The sequence below is a fragment of the Phodopus roborovskii genome, unplaced genomic scaffold (assembly GCF_943737965.1).
Source record: "Phodopus roborovskii unplaced genomic scaffold, PHOROB, whole genome shotgun sequence".
NCBI lineage: Eukaryota > Metazoa > Chordata > Mammalia > Rodentia > Cricetidae > Phodopus > Phodopus roborovskii.
The window spans coordinates 1,531,872-1,557,490 of record NW_026125675.1 but is presented as its reverse complement, the minus strand read 5'-3'; the positions used below and the strand labels follow the sequence as shown (position 1 = coordinate 1,557,490).

The 25,619-nt window shown below is 41.1% G+C and overlaps 1 protein-coding gene and 1 pseudogene across 2 annotated transcripts; one reads left to right on the top strand and one right to left on the bottom strand.

The window, feature by feature from the left end:
- Nucleotides 1–1,401: 1,401 nt before the first annotated feature.
- Nucleotides 1,402–13,058, bottom strand: Znf275 (zinc finger protein 275). 2 transcript variants are annotated; one of them, XM_051178259.1, is made up of 4 exons: nucleotides 4,602–4,798; nucleotides 4,049–4,163; nucleotides 3,226–3,327; nucleotides 1,402–2,867 (listed from the first exon to the last, which is right to left on the bottom strand). In XM_051178259.1, the coding sequence occupies exons 1-4, from the start codon at nucleotides 4,758–4,760 to the stop codon at nucleotides 1,705–1,707; spliced, it is 1,539 nt and encodes a 512-aa protein (XP_051034216.1). In that variant the 5' UTR covers nucleotides 4,761–4,798; the 3' UTR covers nucleotides 1,402–1,704. The 2 variants fall into 2 exon arrangements, with proteins under 2 accessions (XP_051034216.1, XP_051034215.1); XM_051178258.1 differs by lacking the exons at nucleotides 4,049–4,163; nucleotides 4,602–4,798 and adding exons at nucleotides 10,982–11,060; nucleotides 12,919–13,058 and having other exon boundaries at nucleotides 1,403–2,867.
- Nucleotides 3,557–3,672, top strand: LOC127217400 (uncharacterized; annotated as a pseudogene).
- Nucleotides 13,059–25,619: the final 12,561 nt, after the last annotated feature.

The window sequence follows — 25,619 nt, the reverse complement described above, 5'->3', positions numbered from 1 at the left end:
TGACGAACAGTTACAGAGTGCTCTGAGAAATGTGTGATAGACACATCTCTTGTGTGCCTCAGTGGCCAAGTTGTATAGTCAAGTGCTGCCCACAGACATATACACAGTCTGCTCACATTGTATCTGCACTTTCTTGGTGGGCAGGCAATTTAATGTTTCTTTTGTAAGTAAACTTTTGAAGAAAATGTCATCATATCTAAGTCATGAAGCCATAAATGTCACAAGTTAACAGGCAAAAAAAGAATTAGAATTCAAGGATACATAAAAAATACAAAGTCTGCACAACAAAAATTTAAAAGTACTAATAAAAAAAAAACCAAAGCAATAACAATTGGAAAATAACATGGCAATGGATACAGAAAGAACTACTATATAAAGTCAACATATCTAAAGGTAACTTGATAACTAGTCAAAGGAGATGAACGGGTAATTTTCATGCAAGAAAAGAGAAATAGTACTGAAGTCATTGTATGAAAGATGAGACCAGTAGTCAGGAGGCCTGAGGGGTCCATCCTTGTTTCTGATACTAATGAGCTGTATGATGGCAGCAAATGACCTTTACTGAGTTCTTGTAGTCAAGGCACACTCCTTGAGAATTTTAAGAGGTAAGGACTGACTACTCCCTCTTCAAACCTGCAAATGGAGGGTTGGAGAAGTGCCATTTATGATGTCTGATATCAGGTGAAGATGTTTCAAGAAAGAAATGTCATTTTACCTTAAAGTCCTGAAGATGTCCCTCTCATTTGGGGAGTATACTCTCACTTTATTTTGAACAAGATGATACCATGTGAGGACAAACTCCAACTGACAAGTTTGATTTTGGTGTTCATAGGGGTCACCGAATTAAACAAAATGAGAGACAAAAAAGGTTTATCTCCAGTTCAGTAAGTTTTACTAGGAGTAATGCCTGAAATGGAAAAAAAAGCCTTTTAAAAGGCCATTTGGAAAAGCACCACTTGAAGTGGTCATGTTGTACGTACAGTACTAATTTAAAACCACAAAGTAATGCTTCTAATATTATATGAATATGTTCTTATGGCTCGGGAGAAAACTGTTGGTGACAGCCTCATGAATAGATTGTCACAGCGCTACTATAGATCAAACAGAGGTGAGTGATGATGACTCAAACAAGTTTTCATGATGGTGAGGTCAAAAATGCACAAATGGAGTATGGTGAAACGAGTATTCTCTAAATTAATATATTATTCCATATAATGTGGTTTACAATATGTATCTATAACAAAATTAATAAATTAAATATATGGCATTTGATCTATTTACATCCCTAAAATTTTATAAATTGAAAAAGCCAAAACCTTGGGGCAATTTTCCTTTCAAGAAAGGTACATCATCATACTGATGCCATTGAACAGGACTGTATTTCCCTCAGGGGCAGAACTTCAAAAGGACCTCCCAGCTCCCTACTAGACCCTTGCATGCAGATTTTTCTTCTCATTCTAGATGTGAAGATTAAAATACCTTGACAGTACTTTCTGCTGGGGAAGGTAGCCAAGCTATGTTAAAATGATAACAGTTACCCTCAGTAGGTGTAGTGGGAAACATGAACATTTATAAATTGCTGGTGGCAGTACAAATCATTTCAACCTCTCACACAATAAAATAGATAATTGCTACAAAATTGTTCATCTCCTTTGACGGGGCCAATGCCTCTGTGGACCTCTGCTATAGGTCCCAGGGCAGTGTCTACTCTACGTGGGAGGGCTGGTGCTTCTGCAGTGCTGAACGCCTCTTGAACACACGACCACACTCACTGCACTCACAGCGCCTGGCCCCACTGTGGATCCGCCTATGGCGACTCAGGCCTGAGCTCCTCCGGAAGGCCTTGCCACACTTGTCGCACTCATAGGGCTTCAGTCCACTGTGGATGCGCCGGTGCTTGATGAGGTCAGAAGGCCCCCGGAATGCCTTGCTGCACTCACCACATGCGTAAGGCCTCTCACCACTGTGGATTCGTGCATGCTCCAGCAGGCTGGAGCTCTGGCTGAAGGCCTTGCCACACTGGCTGCACTCATAGGGCTTCTCACCAGTGTGGATCCTCCGGTGCTTGGTGAGCTCTGAGCTCCTCCGGAACAGCTTGCCGCAGTGAGGACAGGCGTAGGGTTTAGCGCCGCTGTGGATGCGCTGGTGCTCTGCCAAGCCGTTGACACCACGGAAGGACTTGCCGCAGTCGTCGCAGTCGAAGGGCAGGTGGCCTGTGTGCATCCTCTGGTGCTTGAGAAGTTCCTGGCGGTCCAGGAAATCCCGGCTGCACGCCTTGCACGCAAAGGGCTTTTCCGAAGTGTGAAGCTTCTGATGTCGAAAGAGGTGGGTGTTGGCTTTGAAGGACTGCCCACACTCCTCACAAGCAAAGGGCTTCTCTTTGCTGTGCACCCTTAGGTGCTGACTAAGGCCTGAGTTCTTCTTAAACCTTTTCCCGCACTCCTCACACTCAAAGGGCTTCGCCTCCCTCTCCATTTGCTCCCTCTTTTCCAAAGCATCTTCCAGAGCCCAACTGGGGCCACGCCAGGGCTGAGTAGCCACAGCTGCGTGGCTCTTCCTGTGCTCATTAAATTCTGACACCCCCCTGAAGACCTTCCCACAATCGCCACATTCCCAGCCCTTCTCCTCACTGTGAACCCTCTGATGCTGAACAAGGAGCACTTTAAGGCGGAAGGTGTCCCCACACTCTTTACATGCAAAATGGTGTTCTATGGGCTGATTTTGTGGGCTCCCTCCCCTTCCCCCAGAGTCCCCATTCTGTTTGACCTCAGCGCTGGGGTCATTGGCCCTCGGGGAGCTCGTGGACGCCATCTCTTGCTGCTGGGCTTCTTCACTCATCTTCTGGTGGTGGGTCACAGAGGTATTTTCTACAACGGTAAGTGATAAAAGATAAATAAAACACACAACAGTTTACAGAAAGCCTGGGAAAAAGGTTACTTTCCTTTGTCCATAATCCCTCTCCCGAAACTGCTAAGTACCAGGAAAGGGCCTAGAAGCCATTAAATGAACACATCAGAGGGAAAGATGGGAGAGTCCCAATTGTGGACACTGCTTTTAGCAAAGGGATAGTCACACCTCATTATCAGAGCTTCAGCTGGGCTCTCAACCATAATCCTAGAACTTCCACAAGCTTAGCAGGTCTTCCCAAGTCTAACTTCAACCCTAAGAGCTCAGCCTCCTCCAACCCAAAAGTCAACCCCTTTCCCAAATTTCCTTTATGCTCACCAGGGTCCTTAGTGTGATCTGTGCTAAGGGATGGATCTGATACCAACAGAACTTGTCCTTGTGAAGGGTGAGATACCAAAGCAGGACTCACAACAGGAACTCCTGGTAATGGAAGAAGGCAGCTGTCTAAGATCTTTTTCAAATCTCCTGGGCTGTCTATGACTTACTCTCAACAGTTCCTTCTAAAACTCCTCCACCCCATGCAAATACCTGATGGATAAACAAGAGCTCTCAACAATGAGCTCGAATCAACTGGCCATATGATTAGTATAATTTATGTATGTATATATAGTATAGTTAAAACATACTATTTATTTGTATATATTGGTATAATGTGTCTTTCCAGTCTTATGACTTAAGATCAAGTACAGTATCTGTTCTGATTAATTTAATGTCTGATAGAGTCTTTACCTGAAGACAATATATTGAATTTTAAAAGCACTATAATTATGACAGGTCTGTTCTCATTTCCACTTTTACATTTATTTCTTTACTGTGTCTGTAACTATGTGGGCATGTTCATACCAAGGTACACTAGTGCATGTCAGAAGACAACTTGCACAAATTGTCTCCTCCTACGTTATGGATTCTGGGGATTGAACATAGGTCAGCAGGCTCAGCCATTTCACTGACTACTGATCTAATGTTTTTCAAGTGAAAGATGGGAAGAGAGAGATCTTTACATGCCATAAGGAGTTGGGGGAGTTGCTATTGAGTGGTCTCAATAAGGAAGAACGAAGTGAAGTTTTATGTGGGTGGCCATGTATCCCCAACTCCACTTTTAGTAGATGGTGAGTGTGAGAAGTTCTGGAGGCATTCTTACCAATAGAGGTTACAGCCCTGGAATATGCCAGTGCCTGCTGCTCTGGGCTCAGACTCAGACCCAGCCACTCCTGTTCTGTGAGGTGCCACGGTACAATATCAAATGATACTGAATCCTGCAATAAATAACATTGATAGTCAGTCATTTTTAAGCTAATCTGTAATGAAGCAGGGTGGCACCAGTGATGCCAGGGGCAAGAGGGTAGGACCTGAAGTATTCACATCTGTGTATGATGCTAATGTGGAGTCCTAGAAAGAAAACAAGATCAAACACAAGGAGAGCTGTGCTGTCTGGTCCTGGGACTCTCACTGTCTTCCTAAAAGGACAGAAGACACAGACTTAGTTGTGTCACATATACAGTGGGTATCATAAGCACACTGGACATTCATTCCTTGGCAGCCTGTGGGAGAGAAGCCGAGGACAGGAAGGAAGGCAGTAGTAGCCAGGGGTCATACTCTGCTGCATGTCATGCTGGGCAAGAGGCAAAGGCTGAGGCCAAAATCAGGGAGCACTGACAAAATCTCAAGCAAGGCAAGAGGGAAGAACAGCTCACCTTGGCCTCCTGCATCTCTAGAGGGACTGCCAGGACCTGCTTTCCTGGAGCTCCATCTTGGGGAAGGGCAATACCTTGGGGAGCAGGTGGAGCTAAGGAAAGTGAAAAAAGCTGTGAGTGACAACAGCCCTGTTTCTTCTTGTTCCCCTGGGATGGCATTCGTGATTTCCTATTCCCTAGTTTTAAATCTTACAGTCTTTTTTTTTTCCATGTGGGTTGAGTGACAAGGCAGAGCATAAGTTTGCCTGAGAAAACATTTATGAAACAGGAAGAAAGTAAGCTGGCAACGAGTTAATATAGGTAGGCCAGAGGGAAGCATGATAAGACAAACAAATGCTATCTTAGGCGGAGTTGGAGACAGCTACAGAGAACTGCTGACAGGAAGATTAGCTGCCAGAGACTGGCTGACGACAGGGTTTCTTTAAAGTAAGCCTGGATGAGGTCAGTACTCATACACGGAGGAAGCACACTAAAAAGAAACAACTCAGAATAGGGACACCTGAAACTGGTGGGACCAGTGAAAGGAAGAGAGGTGACAAAGAGCAAGAACCTGAACTTCTTCACTAACAGTATGGCCTTTATAAGTACATCCTAGTCATTGAGAAAAAAAAAAACATGAAGAACCTACTCATGTTATTCAACAAAATGGGAAGCTGGAGAAAAATACTTCTAAGAAAAGATCTTCAAACATTACATCGATAAAGAAAAGATCTGAAGTGTGTATGTGTGTGTGGCCTTACCTCTACGTTGCAAAGTAAGTGAGCTATGGTAAGATTTATGATAGAGGCCTGTGCATTACAGGCCTCTTATTTCAGTGAATTCAAAGAAACAGCCAACTAGTTCATGTTCTGATGTCAACTCAATTCAACTCATAATTAAGTAGAAAGGAAGCATTTTAGCATCAAGTGAAGGATAACAAAAATCCAGGTACTCCAGAAAGACTTACATATGACATATTAGAAGAGGTGAATAGAAATTTCCACACATAGTCATGGCCATGATGGATTAACAAGGAGCAGATTTAACATTCACAAACAAGTTGCAAACCTGTGTTCAACCACCTTACAACCTTTTTTTTTTTAATACTAGGATAGTAGGAAGCATAGAGTTAAGATTCCTAGAAAAATAAGTGTCATCAGTTCAGTGCTCTGCCTGGAGGCAATGTCCAGATTGACAGTATAGGAGAAGCTTAGCAACCTCATCAGAAGCTTCAAAGGCTACCATTTATGGTGGTAGGGGAAAATGCAGGTTGCAGAGCAGAGCTCAGAAAGCATTGTGCTATGTATGTATGGAAAAGAAGTGAAAAGGTATGTACCCTTGAATCTTTTCTGAATACAAATATTGAATGAAACTCCCAAGGACTATAAGCTGAACAATTCCCAAGACACACAAAGGTAGGGACATGTTCAAGGTCTGATCAACTCACATAGAAGTCTTTATGATCCCCAGGAATGTTCAGAAGCCATGCTTCAATGGTAAGTCTTGTCTATTCTTAAAGCCCAAAATACAAGAGATTTGCCCTATAAAAACTTAAATATAGGACATCAAATTGACTTATAAATAACTACTCATAACCCTCAAAGTCCAAACACTCAACGAAATCATCATTACAATGTGCAAATTCCAATAAAAATTGAACTGCCAAGAAACACCAAAATGTGACCAAGAGCAAACAGAATAAATATCCAGTAGAGGCACCCGGAAGTGAATTGAACTAACAGATAAGGAAAAACAATAATTTATACCTCAGCAGTGAAAAAAAGAAAAACAGGGATATAAAAAGAACCAAATGAGATTTCTGGTAGATGAATACATATAAAACTTTCACTGGGTATGAGTAGTAGGTTAGATACTACAAGTAACAGTGGAAAACATGAAGACATAACAATCTAAATGAAGCCAGAGAAAGAACTACCATCCATTAAATTTCTGAAAATGTTAAGAGGAAAATCTTAAAAGTAGCTGGAGGAAAGAAATGATGCAAAAGAAAATAATTAAGTATTATAATAAAAGACTGTCATCCAAGAATTATACATGAAATATATCCATCAAAATATATCCACCTAGAAAAATGTCTGTGAGAGATGAAGGATAAATATTTTAAACAAAAGCCAGCATTTAGAACATGTGCAATTAGCAACTCTGTACCATAAGGGAAAACATTCAAGTGGAATCAGACTTAGAAGTACACAAAGGCATCAAGGAAACTTAAGACGTTCATCTTCTGCATTGGAAAAGCTTTAAAATTTCATTGTCTATTTCAAGAAAAAGCATTAGCTAAACATAAGCATGTGTTTTTATCAAGCTCTCCAAGACTGCTGAATGTTAGTACCCCAAAAGAAGAAAAGTAAGGGGGAAAGAAGAGATGGAAGAAATGAAAATAAATAGCAGGATGGCAAACTGAAACTGTATCACAGAGATAATTAAGTTAAATACAAATGGATTAAACACTTCAGTTAGTAGGTACAGGTTGTTAGATTGCTTTAAAAAGAGTGCATACAGTCTAAGAAACTGTTAAGGACACAGACATGATAAACTAAAAGCACAGAAAATAGTACAGAGTCTAAATCTCAATATAAAAAAAAAAAGTGTATGGGAAGAAGGTGAATGCTCAAGGTGACTCACAGTTCTGAAGATTCTACTAAAAAGTCCTAGAACTTACAGCAAGAAGAAAACTTGAACGGTTTCAGTATAAAAATCAGTAGGTGGCCAGACTAGGATAACATGCAGCAGATTAAAAAAAAATGCAAACTCTTCACAGAAGATACAGGTAGGTATTAACATGTGGCTGAAACACGAAAGAGGAGAAAGAGGAGAAAAAGGAGAAAGAGGAGAAAGGGGAGAAAACAAAAACACATTTTCCTACAAAGAAGGAAAACACTGAGGCTGACTTGTAGCTAGAATAAGCATACTGATTCAATGTTTATGTAGCTACAAAGGAAGAGAGACAAGGCTAGGGAAGGTAAGTTTTCAGTTTCTTTAATGTGTTTAATGTGTGGCTTTTTACACATTAAGCTGAATTTCACTGGTAATAGGAAAGACCAATTTTAAATAGCCTTTGGTGGGTTAATCTGGGGTAGGACAGATGCTCAGCATGCCAGAGAACAGGGCTGAGACCAAGGAGACAGCACAGGAATAGCCCTTTAGGTCAAATAAAAAGACCAATATATTTTAGGATACCTGTATGTCAAAGAGAAGGACTAGTGGAAATCTGTAAGCAGTTTGTGAAGAAGTTATCAGAAAGTCTAGGCACAGACTTCTTGGAATTCTCTCCTGAAACTATCAGCTTTATGGAAAGGTATGGCCAGAAGGTTTAATGTGACCCCAAAGTCTTTGCAAGCCCTCCTACCCATTTTTAGCTGACTGCCTAGCAAAAGTATTTCTCCGAATGTGAGTTCATCCGGAGATATTCAGTGGACAAACTCTTTCTTTGTCCTACTGTCATCAAAGCAGGGTTCCTTTGGCTTAATGGATTATTCTTGGTATGCATTCAATGTCTTCTTTGATTTTGGCTTCTTATACAAACAAAATGAACAGGTCATAAATTTATTACATGACTTTTTTAAAAAAAACATTTTGCTTCCAACTGACATTGGTGTTACCAAATGAAAAGGAGAGAGGGACATCATATCATATATGCAGTTCTGGACAAAGATGGCCTATTATAAACCTTTTCTTGTCTTCAAGCCTGTAGCAAGCTTTGGTCTAGTACACAATTGTATATCCTGCCCACTCCTTCAAAATCACCCTAACCAGAGACACTGACCTTCATGCAGATAGAAATACCAAGGCTGTGGCCCTCAAAGCCTGTGGATTTGCCAAGAATAACATCTCTTATCACATGAGGCTCCTTCTAATAACTCGGGCCTTAACTCAAATGTCACTTCATTAAACCTCTTTATTCTTTAGTCCTGATGTTTCCTCCAAACATTTTCACTAATGAAAAATTCTCTTTTGAAGTTGCTTGTTTTTCTTAGAAAAAAAAATCTGATCCAACAGGACAGGGCCTTCACTCCATTGATTACCCCTAAATTCCCAGTGCCTGTAGCAGCTCCTAGCATCATGTAGGGCATGACATGATGTATTGTGGAACAATAGAATCAATGTGAGCCAGAGTGTTGTGTTAAATGGACCAAGCTCCCTTTTTTAAAGCAAATAGGATGAATATTTGGAGCTGTGTGTCTCCTGTCACATAACTTTACTATCACAACTTAGGACTGGTTGTTATCACCACCATTTTACAGAAAATAAAGAATGTACAACTTTATGTACCCAGGCTAGAACCATTAGATCAGCTGATATTAAGCACTGTGTAGGCTTCATGGTATAGATATATGTTTTGTAGCTGCCTTTAAATCATACTATCTACATGACATAACAGAGCCTAACTGCATAAATACATACATCATTCTTTTCCTGTTACACACACACACACACACACACAGACATACAGACACACAGAAACACACAGATACACAGACACCACACATGTACACAGAGGTCTCCCAAACCACCCACCTTCAATGAAGCAAATCCCACTGAAGTGTTTTTTTTTTTCTTAATTGCCACAATTAACTGTTAAAGTCCTGGAGCTACAACTGTAAAAGAACTGTTAATTATCCTTCCTATATTGCAATAGGAGCAGTCCTTCCTGGACTAGTTCACCCCAGGGATTTGGTCTGAGAGCACTTTAGCTCCTGGTGGCTATGTGATGGCTACCCATGGTAACAGAGCACTTGAGGTAATTTAAAAGGTACTCGTGAAAACAGGAGGTGGGCCCCGATTTCACAAAAAGAAGCTAAACTCTCTCAATTAGCAGGTAAAAGAGCTTATCCCAAGTATAGGAAGATTATTTAAAATGATAATACACATGAATCCCTACTGTGGTTAAAAATAAAACAACTGGATCACTTAGTCTCCGTGTTGCACATCTATTCTACTTTAAAATGATGGAATAGAATCTAGAAAAGAATCTGAATGCTGTGGCAGCAGTGACAATCACAGGTGTCCATTGCCCTCTGAAATAGATTTTTAGAGATCAAGGTCAAAGCAATTCCATATAGAACGTAAAAGTCACTTGTATTCAGGATAGAAAAACATACCCTGAATTCTACAGAACTTTCCATGGGCTTCCTATAACTGGGAAAGAAAGCTGAGAGGAAAACAAACCAACTTTGAAGGCAAACAACACTGTCTTTCTTTACATGAGACACAAAGGCAAGGGCTATCCCTGCCCAGAGCACTAAAGCTTTGTCAGGATTAACTGCAAATTTCATATTTGGCCTAGCCAAGTCCATGTATGCTGCAGCTGTTTAATAGACAACTGCTGTGAACAATCATGTACAACAGTGTCAGTGTCAATTGCAGGGCTGGACAAGTGCGAATGCTAGAACACTAGAGCTCATATGGTGAGCAAATCTTTCTTTACAGCAACAATTATATTTATTAATGTATAGTCATTGATACTTCTACATATGTGGTTTTGTTTTGCAGTATTATTCATAGAATCAGCCTGAGTATTCAGCAACAGATAAATAAATAAAATACGGTATATAGACACAAGGAAGTTTGATTCAGCCACAATGTAAGTTTTACCTAAGCTACTTATTTGAATTGACTGCACGGAATTACAAACACTAAGGGACCAAAAATCATCATTTTGTTTTTACCTGAAAGAACAGAAATTGAGAGTTGAATTCAACAGAGACATAAAACAAATTATAAAAAGTAGTGAATAATTTGATGTCTTTTATACTTCCCTGGATAAGTATTATCTTTCTGTGGCAGCAGGGCAGGAATAGGTAGCAATGCCAATCAAAAGACCCATGTGGAAGTTTCCAAAAACTTCCATGGGTGCCCCAAACGCCTAAAGTGCCTCAAATACGGAAACGAGAATTGTAGTAGGAATATCTTCAGGACATGCTGATTTAGGTGTTATCAAGTTGATACATACCTAGAGTTACCTAAGAAGAGGGACCCTTAATGGAAGAACTGCCTCAATCAAAATGTCCTGTCTTAGATGCTTTTGGTCAGGGTGTTTAATCACACCACCAGAAAATCCAACTAGAAGAGACCACAAAACTTCAATTTTCTTTAGGGCCAAGGCAAATGTGTTGCAAAGTTGTGAACACTCAAAAGACATCTGGTCCCAATGGTTGCTCCCTCTCCCTGGTGATCTCCTGGTCTCCCCATTTTCCTTGCCAGGCACCTTGTCTCCCTGGCACTGTTTGTCTAAGATTGCCAGAATCGTTTCTGGGCAAGTAGTTAGGCGACACTAGCATATATGAGCTTCCAGAACTCAAAACGCTTCTTCACTATCTTGTACCCCTACCAATGGGCCTTCTAACAGCACAGCACATTCTGCAAACACCTAGACTTACCCAAAAGGGATACACAGGGATGACTCATCTTGTTCTAAAACAGTTCCAAGAGTGATTAGTCCAGTATGGAAGGTGTCACCTGTTGGATTGAAATAACTCAGGTGAACAGATGCAGGCTCATATGGATATCTTCCAGGAACCTGTTCTTTGAGTAGTGAGTGCTCAAAGGTGGGACAAGCTGTGTAACTGAACTGGTACTGCCAAGGTCTGGATGTGCCTCAGTGAGTCCATGATGCAATTACTACTGAAAGAGCCCTGGGGCTACAGGTGCTCCTGACATTTATGTTTCCAAACAAACCCGGTAGGCCAGGAGATAGGCAAGAGGCTCATATACGCATCTTGTACCGTGAAATCTGGCTGCTACTCAAAAGTACAGAATCCTGAAAGGTCAAAAGCAATGACTGTCTTACCAGGAAAATCTGTTTCTCTTGGTATATTTGTGCCCATGTTACCTTTTTCTTTATGTGTTGGTGGGAAGGCATCTGTTTTTTTAATCTGTCATTTTGCGTGGGTACCTGTCTCTCTGTTTAGGTTTCCCTCTTTATTCCATTCTATAAAAAGCCAGAAGGTAGACCAGAAGGGGATTTTGTAGTGTTTAATTGAGGAAAGGTTTATGTTCCCATTTCTACAAATCAAAATAAATTGTAAGTATAGAATCACTGAAGTTACACTGTCCTGATAGAAAAGATTCGAACCTGGGGATATGGTGAAACAGCTGCCTGTTTAGAATTTGGACAGCTTTCCCATCCAGGGGCTTCCTTCTGAGTGCTGGTGGTCACACTTTGGGCAAGAGAACTAACATTTTTTAGCAGATTTTCTAAGGAGGCTATCATTAACAAAAGGCTTGAAATCACTGTCCCAAGACATTCTGAATACAGATCCAGGTCCACTTTGGGGAAATAGACCAGACTGTGTCAGACACTGTGAATGAATGTTGTTTCTATATCAAGGCTCAATAGGAGAAGGTAAGTGATCCTACCTAGGAGAGGTGCTATTCAACTGGTCTCACCCAAAATTTCTACTAAAAGGAAAATGGAGGGGCTGAGGTTTAAGAATAAATGTTCCAGTGGCCAAGGAGACTGGAAGGGGCTGCCCACCACCGAATCCAAGCCTGACTAGAGGGTGTCAGTCAGCAGGTACAGATGAGCCCCGTGGGAAGTGGGCTGAAAAGGTAAGAGGGAGTATGCACGTGTGTAAAAAGACATGTAATTAATTACCCAAATATAGACCGGAGGAACCAGCAAAGGACTTTAGGAGAAGTGGACAAGGGAGTGGTGCCAGAAAATGTGGCTCTCAGAAGGTCCACAGTAGGTCTCTTCTTCCAGCAAGACTCCCATCTATACTCCCAGCTCTTTGCCATTATCCTTAGGCAACCCCCATTCAAAGGGAAAGGTATGTCTCCCAAGCCCAGACCTTCTTCAGGGCCCCAGAGGTACAACCCCTCCCCCATCCACTACGCCAATCCCCCCACCCCATCCCTGCAGTCTCCTTGTGGCTGGGTGCTCTGTGTGTGTGTGTGTGTGTGTGTGTGTGTGTGTGTGTGTGTGTGTGTGTGTGTGTGTGTGGCGGGAGTCCAGTCTCAGCTCCTGACCAACCTTAGTATCCTCCAAAGAGCAGCACAGGCCTGAATACACCAGCAATTCCCGCCTTTGGCTGCTGCCCCTAACCCTACACGAGAAGGCCTCAGGGCCTCTCCAGCCCACCGACCACCACAGACCTGTCCCTTTTCGGTCCTTGGCTTGTCCCAAGGCTGAGCAGTTCCCCACTTTGTGAGGCGCCCCCTCCCCGCATATTTTCCTGCAGTCCAAGCACTCACTCAGGCCCCTAAGCACATCCTCCCGCCTCCCCGCATGTTCTCTTGGGCCGCACATCCTTGACTTTACACATCTCTCACGATCACTCAAGCTGCACGTCCTTTCCGCAGTCCGCACGCTCACCCGGCCCGCAGTGCCTGACTCTGGGCCCTCGCAGAAGCAGAGCTGGCGTGGTGCAAGCAGGCCCGGCGTGGCAGGAAGCGCCACGGAGCCGCCAGAGCCTGGCGGAGCCCTACAGCCAGGCGGAGGGTTTCCGGAGCCAGGGGCGCCGCCTGGGGTATTGAGAGTGAACCCCGCCCCGGCCTGTGTCCCGTTCGGCCTCTAGGCTGCGATTGGCCTGAAAAGGGGGTGGGACGGATGGGGGCGTTTCTGGGGAGGGGTGAGGAGAGGAGGTGGGGTACGTGAGACTGGGAAAACAAAATGCATGGATCCTGGATGATGAGAGAATAAGCATGGAAAGAATGTAAAGACGAATGCTAAAAGAATAAATGAGCAAAATAAATTGATTAATGCTGGAGACAATAAAGAGACTGACAAGGCTAGAACCTTCAGAATGACAGTAGGGTTTGGGGAAGGCACTCAAGAAAAGACTGCAAGGGTCAGGATCCTTCATAAAGTCATGCATGAGCCTTCATTGTGCCAGACACCGGTAATATAATCACAAACAAAACTAGACCCTTACACCTATTCTAAGAGCCACACATCAGAGCTCTTTTGAGACTATGTATGTGTATTAGGAGGCACAGACCAATAAATAAATAGCAACTGGAATTAAAGAATAGCAGGTTATACCATGAATCCCAAAACAAGTGTCTTGGTTTAGAGGTGCTTCAAGCAGTTGCCAGTTGAAGGTACATTTTTGGTCAATTTCATTGCTCTGCTTTGTGCATCCTTGGCGACACAAGTAACTGCCTTCTTAAAGTAGTTTCCCGAGTAAGCCACTAACAAACAAAGATTAATACAAAACCCCTCAGAAGAATGATGAGAACTTTATCCAACACCCATCCAGGTGATGTTTGGGGTGATCAGGAGGGAAGTATGTGCATGCCTCTGTGAAACTGCAGCATTTGCTGACAAGAGCAACATCAAAGCTAAATATCTTGTCACCCAGATAATCTTGGCATATGCAGCATAAGAAAGGAAGATTAAGTGCTAGAGAATTAGTTTAGCCTGTAGTGTACTTGTCTTGCAAACATGAGGACCCACATTCACTCCCTAGTACCCATGTTAAAAATGGGTGGGGCAGCTTATGTGTATAATCCCAGTACTGGGGAAGTGGAAATAAATGGATGGCTGGAGTTGGATGAGCTTGAGGCCCCTGAGAGATCATGCTCAAAAAGCAGGAAATGACACCTACTGTTCTCTTCTGATCTCCACAAGCACACATATGTGCACATTCACGTTCATAAACTGAAATACACACACACACACACACACACACACACACACACACACACACGGAGTTCTGGGGTGCAGAGAGGAAATAAGACTATAGAAGTATGACACTAAGTGGGTTTTTTATTCATAAGCATTTAATTCATTTTAGCAAAAAAGAACACAACTTACTTTATATACTTTTTTCTATTCTTTTTTTAATATTTATTTTTATTTTGTGTGTGACTGAATTGCTCCATCCTTGGTGCCCATGAAGCCAGAATTGAACCAGCATCCTCCATAAAGAGCAGCCAGTGCTCTTAACCACTGAGCCATCTCTCAAGCCCCCATACTTTCTATTCTTGTAACAATTTTGTCAGATAAATTTTTTCTAATTTCATCTTTACATTTTTTATGAAAATTTGCAGCATGCAGAACAGCAGAAAGTTTGTGCCTATGCACCAATCCTTAATCCTCTCCAATAGCATTATGTTGTATTTGCTGGATTCTATGCCTGTCTTTATTTTCCTGACATATTTCAAATAAGGAGCAATCAGTGCATTTCAGCACTAAGTACCTCAGCAAGTTTAGCAACAACTAGAGGTCAACATTTACTTGCTGTCCCTTTTTCTTTTGGAGGCAAAGTTTACATTTAGTGAAATGTATAAATCTAGATGGTAAGTTTTGATAAATATCTTTCCCCTAGCTAGATATAAATCATTATGAGGAGTTTGGAAATTTCCCATGCATCCTGTTCTAGCCCATTTCCAGCATGATTCCCTAAGGGAAGCCACTGTTTTTTCATGATAGACAGACTATTTGAGTAATTACAGTTGCACGATAATGAACTCAGATAATATACACTATTTTGTGTCTGAATTCTTTCCTTTACTATGATATTTTTGAGATTCTTCTCAAAAATCTTGTTGAAATATGTTCCCTTTCCTTTCATTGCCGAGTCACAGTTCATTGTATAGTTGTTGTATTCATCCCTATTTTATGGGCTATTTCCAATTTGGGTTGTTATTCACTATATGAATAATTGTGTATATTTTGTGTGAACATATGCTTTCAATTTCCTTGAGTAAAAATCTTGGAGGGGAATTTGCCATGTCATGGTTTAGTTATTAGCCACTGCCAGAATGTTTTTCAATTGAGAGTGCATTTTCTTTCTTATACTCATCAACATTTGGGTTGTCAACCTTTATTTTTATCCATTCAAATTGGTGTGAAGTGATTTTCAGTATCCATTCCTTGATGAATAATTAGATTAAATATGTTTTATGTTTGAAGTGCTCATTTGTATAACTTCGTTTCTAATGTGTCTGATCAAATCATTTGCCTACACAGTTTTTCTTATGTGTTTTTAAAACTAAAACCATGTGCTTGAATCTGACATGCAATATGTTGCATGTTTAAACTGTGATAATTAAACTTTTAATTAAACACCGTACTTAGATAAGGTTTCATAAATACATATGCAACTATGAAGTCTTCACCAAAATGAAGGCAAAAGCATATCTATTACCTTGAAGTCTTCACCAGACCCCTGGTAATCTAATTTCTTCCTCCTCTATGGTCAGGTAGCAATGATTTGCTTATTATTCCCAAAGTTATTTGTATTTTCTAGAACTGTATATTGCTTCCAGTTTGGTGGTTTTTGCTCAGCAATTTAATGATATTCTTAGTGTCTTAGTGTGTTGTACTTCTACAATAAAATAATTGAGGCTGGGTGTTATGGTTTAAATGTGTACCTTCAGGAATTTTCAGGAATTGTCAATCTGATCATATTAAGAAATGAAGCCTTCTAGCCAGGTGGCGGTGCACGCCTTTAATCCCAGCACTTGGGAGGCAGAGGCTGGTGGATTTATGTGAGTTACAGGCCATCCTGGTCTATAGAAAAAGTTCCAGGACAGCCAGGCTGCACAGAGAAACCCTGTCTCTAAAAATCAATCTATCTATCCATCAATCTATATAAAAATGAAAATAAATGAGACCCTCAAGAGTTGCTATATGGGTCAAAGATGTTTGCTTCTTGCAAATTTTTATTCTTATCATCTCCAATAAAAAGTTGAACAAAGGTGTGAGAGTAGTCATGTCACAGATATCCATTGTCAGGCTAAGAAAATTGCCATCTTGTTTTCTGGGAGTATAAAATAATTCTTTATAAAAAAAAATCTGTAGTGGATGTTGGAGTTTCTCAAATGCTTATAGTGCATCCACTGAGTTAATTATCCAGTTTTTCTTTCTTCATTTTTTAATATGTTGGATTGCATTTTGACTTGTATGTTACGAGTAGTTTCCCACCAGCCTGGTCGCACAGTCGTGCCAGCCCCAAATAACACACAGAGATTCTGTATTAGATATAAAGATGTTGATCTGTTACTACTGTTTCTTATTGGCTAGCTCTTCAACTATCTGTCTTCAACTCCTTCAAAGACCACAGAAGGATAACATATAAACTCTAGAAATGACAGAGACATTTTGCTACCTGGTCAGGCACCTGAAGTTCTTCTGTAATGTACCATCTTCAGCCTATAGGCCATAGTGTGTCTGGCAGACTCTTCAGCAAAGCAGGAAACTTTAAACTGTCCGCCTGTATTGGCAGTTTGTCAGTCACTTTTATCTGTCCTGCAGACTGTCTGGCAGACTCTTCCATGAAGCAGGAACTCTGTAGCAATGCCCATCTTGAATCAGCAGTCACTTTCCTGTGGGTCCTGCATGTCCAGTTTATACAGCATAACGTCAAACAGTCCAAACAAGAGCAGTATATTGTCCAAATGGCTAGTCTTGCCATATTAAAAGCGAACTCTGTAGTGAGATGGTCCCTCTGTGGCACTGACCACGCCCATTGGGGGTGGAGCCATGGGCGGAGTGACCTGTGGAAGGAGGTCGGAGGGAAGCGAGGAAAGGCTCTCTTTCTGGCGTGACTCAGACAGGAGAGGATCAGGTTGAATTCCTGGTGTTCATCTGTCTAGGTTGTAAGTTATTTCTCCCTGAATAAACATCTATTCGGCCTATTTGTTTATCCAGATCCTTATTTAACCGCGATATCTGGTGCCAGAAGCGGATTTACCTGGGTTTCACCCAGGCGGCAGAAGCCGCCCCTTCCCCCACTTTCCCCAATGGGCTGGAGAGATGGCTCAGAGGTTAAGAGCACTGCCTGCTCTTCCAGAGGTCCTGAGTTCAATTCTTAACAACCACAGAACTCCATACCACGTTTCTTCAATGTCCATCTTCATCTTCCTTTCTGAAGCAGGTGGTGTTGCCAGGAACAATTATGTCTCATTGTCAAGAAAAACCCTAAACCATTTTAAATGCCATATTCTGTAGGTCTTTGAAAGGTTTAAAGAATGCTTATCCATCTCAAATACATCTCTGAATATCTAGAAATTCTAACTAGCTTAACTTTAAGTTTTGACGATTATAGGTAAATCCTAACTAAAGTTTTGACTCTTATAGGTAACTAAAATCTGTACTAAATTATACATTTTTAAATGACCTATATAAACACAATACCTAAACAAGAGGAGAAATATACACATCACAAAATTGACCTTATATTTGTATCAATAACTGAAAATCCATTCCAAAACAAAGTATTTATATCTAGACCATAATCCCCTTTTTACCTTTAAAAAGAGATTGGTTGTGGTCGTTAACCATTTATAACCAACCCCATTTAAATGAAAACAAATATTTATAAACAATATTTGCGAATTTGGGCATTGTTCTTTCCCAGCTGCTTCTTGCTGGTAGGGGTCGCTGTCATGGGAAATCCTAAGAAGACACAGAAGCCCTAACTTCAGCTTCACTTGGTCTTCCTAGGATGTTTCCTGGGCCCAAAGCTAACCTTCACCTGCTATTGAAGGCCCTTACCTTTGTTGGGTGGTAGTCCCCAGCATATGCCTATGCTCCCCCTATGGCTCCTCTCTTTCCTGCCACTCTAGCTTTATAGCTCCCACTGAGGCTCTGCTGCCTAGGTTCTGTCTTTTGAAGGGTTTAGGATTTGAATAGATGTCCAATGCCCTTGCATAGCTTTCATTACCTGCTGAGTCTTCCCTGCTGTCTTTTCCTTTAGTAGGGCAGGCATTAGGTCCTTTAGAGTACATGGACTCAGCCTAGGGCAGTGTATTAGTTTGCTTTATGTAGCATGATAAAGCACAGTTGGGAGGGAAAAGATTTATTTGGCTTATAGATTATAGTTCATCATGAAGGCAAGTCAGGGTGAAAGACAAAAAAGTAAAGTTAAAGAAACCCCCCACTTGAAATGAAGGACAGACTAACCTGGAAAGCTAACCCAGACCAATATCTGTTCCTTGGAATTTGCTAACTTCCCTTCACAAGGCTCTGAGGTAACAAGATACCAAGAATTCACACTGCCCCTCCTTTCTTGTGAGTCAGCAGGTGGTGAATAGGGTCCTTAAGAAACAAAGAGATAACTGCACCTCTGGTTTGCCCAGACAAGATTAATTAGCACACCCTGAGGCCCTAAGGTCTGTTGACCCTCATAGGGAGACCATAGGCCTCAAAGGGTTATGTACTCAATGGACAGAGGATCCCACCCCCTCCCTAAGCTTGTGGGTTTTGCCTTTAAAAATATCTGTGCCCGGGGGATGGGGCTTCTCTCTAGCCTGCATGCTGGAGGAGCCTATTTGTGCAAATGTTTCCTGTTCATTAAAGCCTCTTGCGTGTTGCAGCAACTGGACTGGACATTGAGTTCTTGGGGATAACGACCGAAACTGGGAGACTCCTTATTCTGAGGGTCTCACAAAGGCAGAAACTAAATGGAAGAATTTGGAGGCAGGAACTAAGCAGAAGCCATGGAGGAGTGCTGCTTATTGGCTTACTCTTTACGACTCACTCAAATTGGTTTTTAAATACAATCCAGGACCACCTGCTCAGTAAGGCACCTCTCACAGTGGGCAAGGCTCTCCCACATCAACCACTGATTAATAAAATTTCCCCACAGACTTGCCTGCAGACCATTTTAATGATGTCATTTTAAAATTGAGGCTCCTTCTTCCCAGATGACTCTAGTTTATTTGAAGTTGACAAAAAATTAAACAACATAAGTGGGGATGAGCACTGGACCAGACGGAGAGCAACATTAATGGCACAAAACTCAGTTCAGAGGACTCAAAAGAGTTATTGAGAAGACTGTTTTGAGGTTGGTAAAAGCAGAGATTCAGTCAGCCTTAAAGTATGGAGCAGTAGAGGAAACCAAAATGGCACCAGTGAGGCCTGTGGCGTAAAGAGAGAACATGTCAGTGAGACACCAGGGCTGCAAAGGTACACAGGCAAGCAAGACTGGGGGTGTTGCACAGCAGGTGGTGGGGGGCTTCTTTAAATATGCTGATATTCAAGAGAAAGTACACTACAGCGGTCTGCACCACAAAAGAGGTTGTCAGCTCCAGCTGTTGCTAAGGGAACCACTGCAATCATTAACTTAGAGCAGCTAGGGATAGAGCTGAGAATAACCTTTTGTTGGATGGAATATATAGTTTCCAGACACAGACTTCCCAGAGACACTGTATGGCCTGATGTTACAGCCATGCCTGTGAAACTGTGTGGCAAAGGGGATTTGGTGATATAATGGAGGTTACCATCTGTCCTTAAACTATGGTGATGGTCTTGGATTGCCTGCCAGGAAGTAAGTGAGGGAAAAAAAGAGGACATCATAGTGGGAGAGGACTCAGCTCACAATTGCTGACTGAGGCCCACAGTTTGCAATGAAGTGGGTACTGCAGTCCTATAATCTGGAGGAACTGAGTACTCAGACACTGACTGAATCTGGAAGCACATTCCCTGCAAAGCCTTCAGATCAGCAACACCCTGACTGTAGCTTTGTGAGCCCAGAACTCATTTAAGCCAGGCTGCACTCATGCCTTGGGGCATATTCTTTCTTCATATCTCCCACTCACACTATCTATCTTCTGTTCCCATTTCTCCAGTCTTGAGTATCTTTGTAATTTCCCGGTTGACAGGGGAACAAACCTTTGGCTGGGCAGGAATGAATCCTGATGGAGACACTAAAAAAGTGTTCACCCTCCTGATCTGCTCAGTGAAAACAAGGACTGCTGAGTGAGTCAGACTGATATCATCAGTTATGAAGCTGCCATAGTAGATGGAAGGGTGATGATGAAGGAATGCTTCCTTAATCTTAGCAATATAGTTTCAAGATTTCTGTTGCTTTGCAGGTATAAACAACTGTTACTTTTTCACCTAGCTCATTCTCCATTCTTCTTGGAAAGCAAAACACAAAGACCAGTTTTGGAACATTTTACATAACATCATCTATCCCCTGAGATTGCTACTGTCCTGGGATAAAGCCTGGGTTACTCAAGGTCATTTCTCACTGATTGTCGTTCTAGTTCCCTCTGCTTCTTTCTATGACACTCCCATTTTCGGTCTTAATTTCACCATATGCACATTGGTCCCCTGCCTTCCCTTCCTCCAATGACCTTGTTACCACACAGCTGTTAGGGTCTAAGAGCAGCCCCCAAGAAAAGTCCAACAGTTATATATGTTAAAAACAAGAGTGACTTATTTATTCAGCTTGGGGTGGCAAATAGTGACCCCCCAGAAAAGGTAAAAAAATCTCCTTTTAAGTGGTGTTAGGGGAATTCCAGGGAGGAGGGATTAATGTGGGGCTGATTGGTGGAGGAAAGATTACTCTGGAGGATGATTGGTGGGGGCTAATTGGTGGGAGATCTAGTGTTTAGTGACTTTGCAGCAGCAGGGTAATTATCAGTTGACTGTGTTCATCTGCTGAGTCAGCAGAAGCTTAAGGATGGTGTCTGTTGATTGGTTGCCCCTGAGTTTTGGTTCTACCCAAGAACTGTTTGCTCATCTCAAGCCACCTCCAGTAAATTGAAACTAAGGTCTGGATCCTGTCATAGCTCTGGTCTGCCTCCCTGGCTTTCTCAACCCCCTGTCCATCCAGTCACTCTAATGATTATAAAGTAGTCTTAGCACAACATATGAAGCTCTCTCAAAATTCCTCAAGCTTCCCATAACTCCCAATACATTGGGAACTTTACTACTATATTTAATTAATGGCATTGCAATTATTTTATTTTTTAAGATTTATCTATTTATTTATTATGTATACAACATTCTATCTCCATGTATGCTTGCAGGACAGAAGATGGCACCAGATCTTGTTATAGATGGTTGTGAGCCACCATATGGTTGCTGGGATTTGAACTCAGGACCTCTAGAAGAGCAGTTAGTGCTCTTAGCCTCTCAGCCATCTCTCCAACTCTGTAAGTCTTATTTAGCTGAGATGGAACATATATGAGAAAATGCCTTCATGTTATTTCCCAACACTTCTGAGCAAGAACCTAGCTATTGTTGGGATCTAGAGAGAGAGTTTAACAGTTAAGACTGTTTTTACTCTTGTGGGTCATTGTAGGAGATTAGATTTTGTGATGCATTTACATTCATGCAGGTAAAACACTCATATAGATAAAATAGATAAATCTAAGAAAAAAAGAAAAGAACCTTGCCATTTGAGAGCTGTTTTTATTTGTTTGTTTGTTTTTATTTTTGGCTTGGGGGATGACAAGATGTTCTATGGTTATCTGCTGCTGTTTTTTTTTTTTTTTATTTGTTTCTACTTTCTTATTCTGTATTTTTCCCCTCCAGATCAGACCATTTTCCCTAGGAAACTCTTACTAGTCTTTCTTTCAAAAAATTTTTAAGTGGGGAATATAATTTCTAGAACAATATGGGTGTTCCAGGCTCTCCCTGCTGCTATGTTCATCATTTCTTTTAGAATTCTGTAATGTTCAGTTCTAGGAATAACACGAACACTGTGAATATCTCATGGCCTACAGAGATGATTCCAATTCACATTTAGGACTACAGAATAAGTTTATATATGTTTATATACTTAACATACATGGGAGAATTAGAATATGCCTTATAACAGTAATAAATAATAACAAAGGTAGTCTTTCACTACAGCAATGAAAGGATGGTGGGAATAGTGTTTGCACACCTGGCCATTCCTTGGTCTTCATGCATTCTAGGATATGCTATAGAGAGCTACTCTGAGGTACATACTGGAAACTTTATTGTTAGTCTGGAACTCCTTGATTCAAGGAAGCAGTCACTTTCCCAATCTCCTTCCAGTTGGTCTGTTCAGTTGAAGCTTATTCTTGTACAGATTCCTAAGAAAAGTGTCATGACAACACCATTCTGTAAGTTGTTGTATGTTCATGAGGCTTTGCTGAATTCACACTTTGAAGGTGAGCTTGCCTAGAATTTAAATTCTTTGCTATAATTATCCCCTCCCCTTTTCATTAGATTGTGCTCTGTCTGCGAATGTTGCTTTTGACAATTTAAAGATAATTTAATTTTTTCCCATTATACACTTAACCCTTTTGACTATGTAGCTAGACTTGATTTTCTTTGAAGTTCAATAACTTCACTACAACACAGATTTGTTTTGCTAGTTCTCTGAGGTACATCGTGTTATCTTTGTGTTTGTAATTTTGCACCCCACAGGAAATTTCACTGAATCAAACATTTTCATGTTCGTCATTTATATTTACTTTAGTTTTAAAACTTTGACGATGTGTATTATGTGCGCATCTCTTTTTGCCATTTCTCTGAAGTCTACTTCCTTTCTTTGGAATTTTGTTTTAAATATGTACTTGGTTTCTTCATCTGTTTAATTTTCTTAAAAAATGTGTATAAGTCTTTTCCTGTATGCATTCCTGGTGCCTATGGAGGTCAGAAAAGGATGTTGAATCACTCAGAAGTAAATATGCAGATGCTTGAGAGCTGCCATGTGGGTGCTGCGAATTAAACCAGGGTCCTCTGCAAGAGTAACACGTGCTCTTAACCACTGAGCTGTCTCCAAATTCTGTTTCTTTTGAGGCATTATATATTGAGGCATACATATTGAGTTTAGTGAGTTATGGGTCTTTTAAATTTAGTCTTTCCTTTTGAAATTAAAATACTCTTAAATTTCACCTATATTTCCTAAATTACTTAATCCATTTCTGTGATTTTATAATTCTGATTTGTGTTGTTTCTTCATGTCTTTGATTGTCCTTCCTTGGTATTGATAATTGAACCCAAAGCCTTTAGCTCTTTCTTACCATCCATGTGATTTCCCTAGAAAATTTTGCTTGTACTTTCTTTAAGAATTGTTATTCTCTCTGCCCCATCTCTGTGTCTACTCTTTCCTTTCCTTCTTCTTCTCCCAAAGAACACAGACTATCCAGGTTAGGATCTTAGTAGCTCAGTCTCTTGAAAGCTAAATGTGACATGTATCATTTAATTTTATATCTTTTTCCTTTTCTGTCTGATTTCAGCCAAACTGTCTCCCTTTGTTCCTACCATTCCCTGTTCTATATATGTTTTCTTCCTCCACCTTTTTGCAGCCCACTAATCACAATTCCTTCCTTAGGGTCTGTTTTCATGGTGTTTCTTTTTCCCTTTGGTTCAACACAAAGTAACTAATATATTAGTGTATAGCTACTATAAACACTCCCTTTACTTCCTAAGATGATTAATGTTTCAGAGGTGATTTTTTAAAAAAATATTTCCAAAGGCTTTAATGGTAAACATGTTTTTAGAAAAGATGTTCCATCTGGCCAGTGGAGTGAAGAGCTCTGTCCAGGGATACATCAGTAATGAAGGAAAGGACCTTGTTTATCCAGCTCTACTTATAGTTCCTGTCATGGTCACAAGGCTTGTAGTCAATTAGTTCTTCAGGCTTAAACCATCAGCTGGATTGGTCTCTCTCAGAATCACTCAGCCTGTCTTTACCACATTGAGCCCCACCCATGGCCACTACAGACCCAAGTTCATGTCCCAGAAAGAAAGGACAGTCTTTCAGGTCAATGTAGTGTTGCTTCAGGTGCTTATCCAAAGCCCAAAGGAACTTCAGAGCCATCATAAAGAATTCCTTCTGCTTGAAGCCCTTGATGATCTCTTCCACCAGCCAAAATTGTGTGATTTTCTTGACTGAGACTTCAGAGTATTTGAGATTATGTGTTTGATAACCACACAAAACTTGGGTTATTCTCTTAAAGACTAAAGTTGAAAATGAGTAGTTTAGGAGGGTGTTATTTTGCTCTTATTCCTTTTATGTTTTAGTACTTTGCATGAGATTTGCCTTTGATCATCTTCTGTTAGTTCATTTTCATATGAAATGAAATTGTTTTCCTGCTCTTCGGGAAGAGCAGAACAACACAGGCTGATTGTCTCTGTTCACATATGTGGAGCGCCCTCTTCTGTTGACTGAGACCTCTGCCATACTGATAACTTGCTTTGTGTTCCCCAAGTGATTATCTCTTCTATTTTGTGGGGATGTTCTTATTTCTCTGGCACTATTCTCTTCTCTTTGTATCTTTATCCTATTGTTTGTATTTTTCTTCAGTGAAATATTCCTCATCCCTTCTGAAAGAAAAATGTGAGAACCCATCGAGCTAAGTTGTTCCCAGCTCCACCTGCTGGGTGTTGACAAGCCCCAAAGTTATTTGGAATGTGAGATGCTGCTGCTTCTCTGTGTCTGAGGCTCTGATGTCTCCAGGGCCATCTTCTACTCCTCATGATTCCTGGGTTCTTCCCCTTACCTGTTCCCAGGCTTGCCACTGAAGATTAGCACATAGAAATCAGACTTTCTAATCTAATTTCATCAGACAACAGATTCATGGTGTTTAACTGATTCTTTAGGCTTTCAAATTTGCTTCAGTTGTGCTGCCCCTAGTCATCCCTGTAAAAGGATGACTAGGTTTTCCTGACAGCCTGGCCCCAGAGCTGCATCAGCCCCAAATAACACACAGAGACGCTGTTTTAGATATACAGCTGTTGGCCAGTTACTAGTGTTTCTTATTAACTAGCTCTGTTTTAAATATTAACCCATTTCTATCAATCTAAGTGTTTCCATGTGGTCTTATCTTACCAAAGAGAGGGCCCGGAGTTCTGCTCTCTCAGGTCCCTACATGTTGAATCTCCTCCTACCTCTCCCCAAATCCTCCTCTCCTAGTCCGCCTATCTTGCTTTCCTATTGGCCAACAGGGCTTTATTCATTAACCAATACAAGAAACATATTTATAGAATGACATCTCCCATCATATCTTCCCCTTTCAAGTCAGGCCATGATTCTCAGTGTAGTAGGCTTAGTTTTCATCCTACCACTTGACTGCTGTACTCCATAGCTTATCTTCTGTATCATTTGCATTATCATGTCAGAGTACCATTCTTGTCTGTGGTTAAGTGAAGGATAACAGGCTGCCCTACCTCCAGTTTGCAGGCCACCAACCTCTCTAATCCACACTAAACTGAATTTAATTTCCCAAGGAGGCTCAGGTTCTGTTTTTAAATATACAAGCCTTAATGGGGTTTCCAAGTTCTAGTACATTCCATTTTCTCCTCTTTGTATTACACTTCTGCCCTCTGCCCAGTGGGAAGCCTCTGGAGAAAGACAC

Coding starts and splice junctions, on each gene's coding strand:
- Znf275 (XM_051178259.1), bottom strand. CDS start 4,760: ATGCCATCCCAGGGGAACAAGAAGAAACAGGGCTGTTGTCACTCACAG. Junction 4,164..4,601: donor TAGAGATGCAGGAGGCCAAG/GTGAGCTGTTCT, acceptor TATTTATTGCAG/GATTCAGTATCATTTGATAT. Junction 3,328..4,048: donor CAGGGCTGTAACCTCTATTG/GTAAGAATGCCT, acceptor TTCCATTACCAG/GAGTTCCTGTTGTGAGTCCT.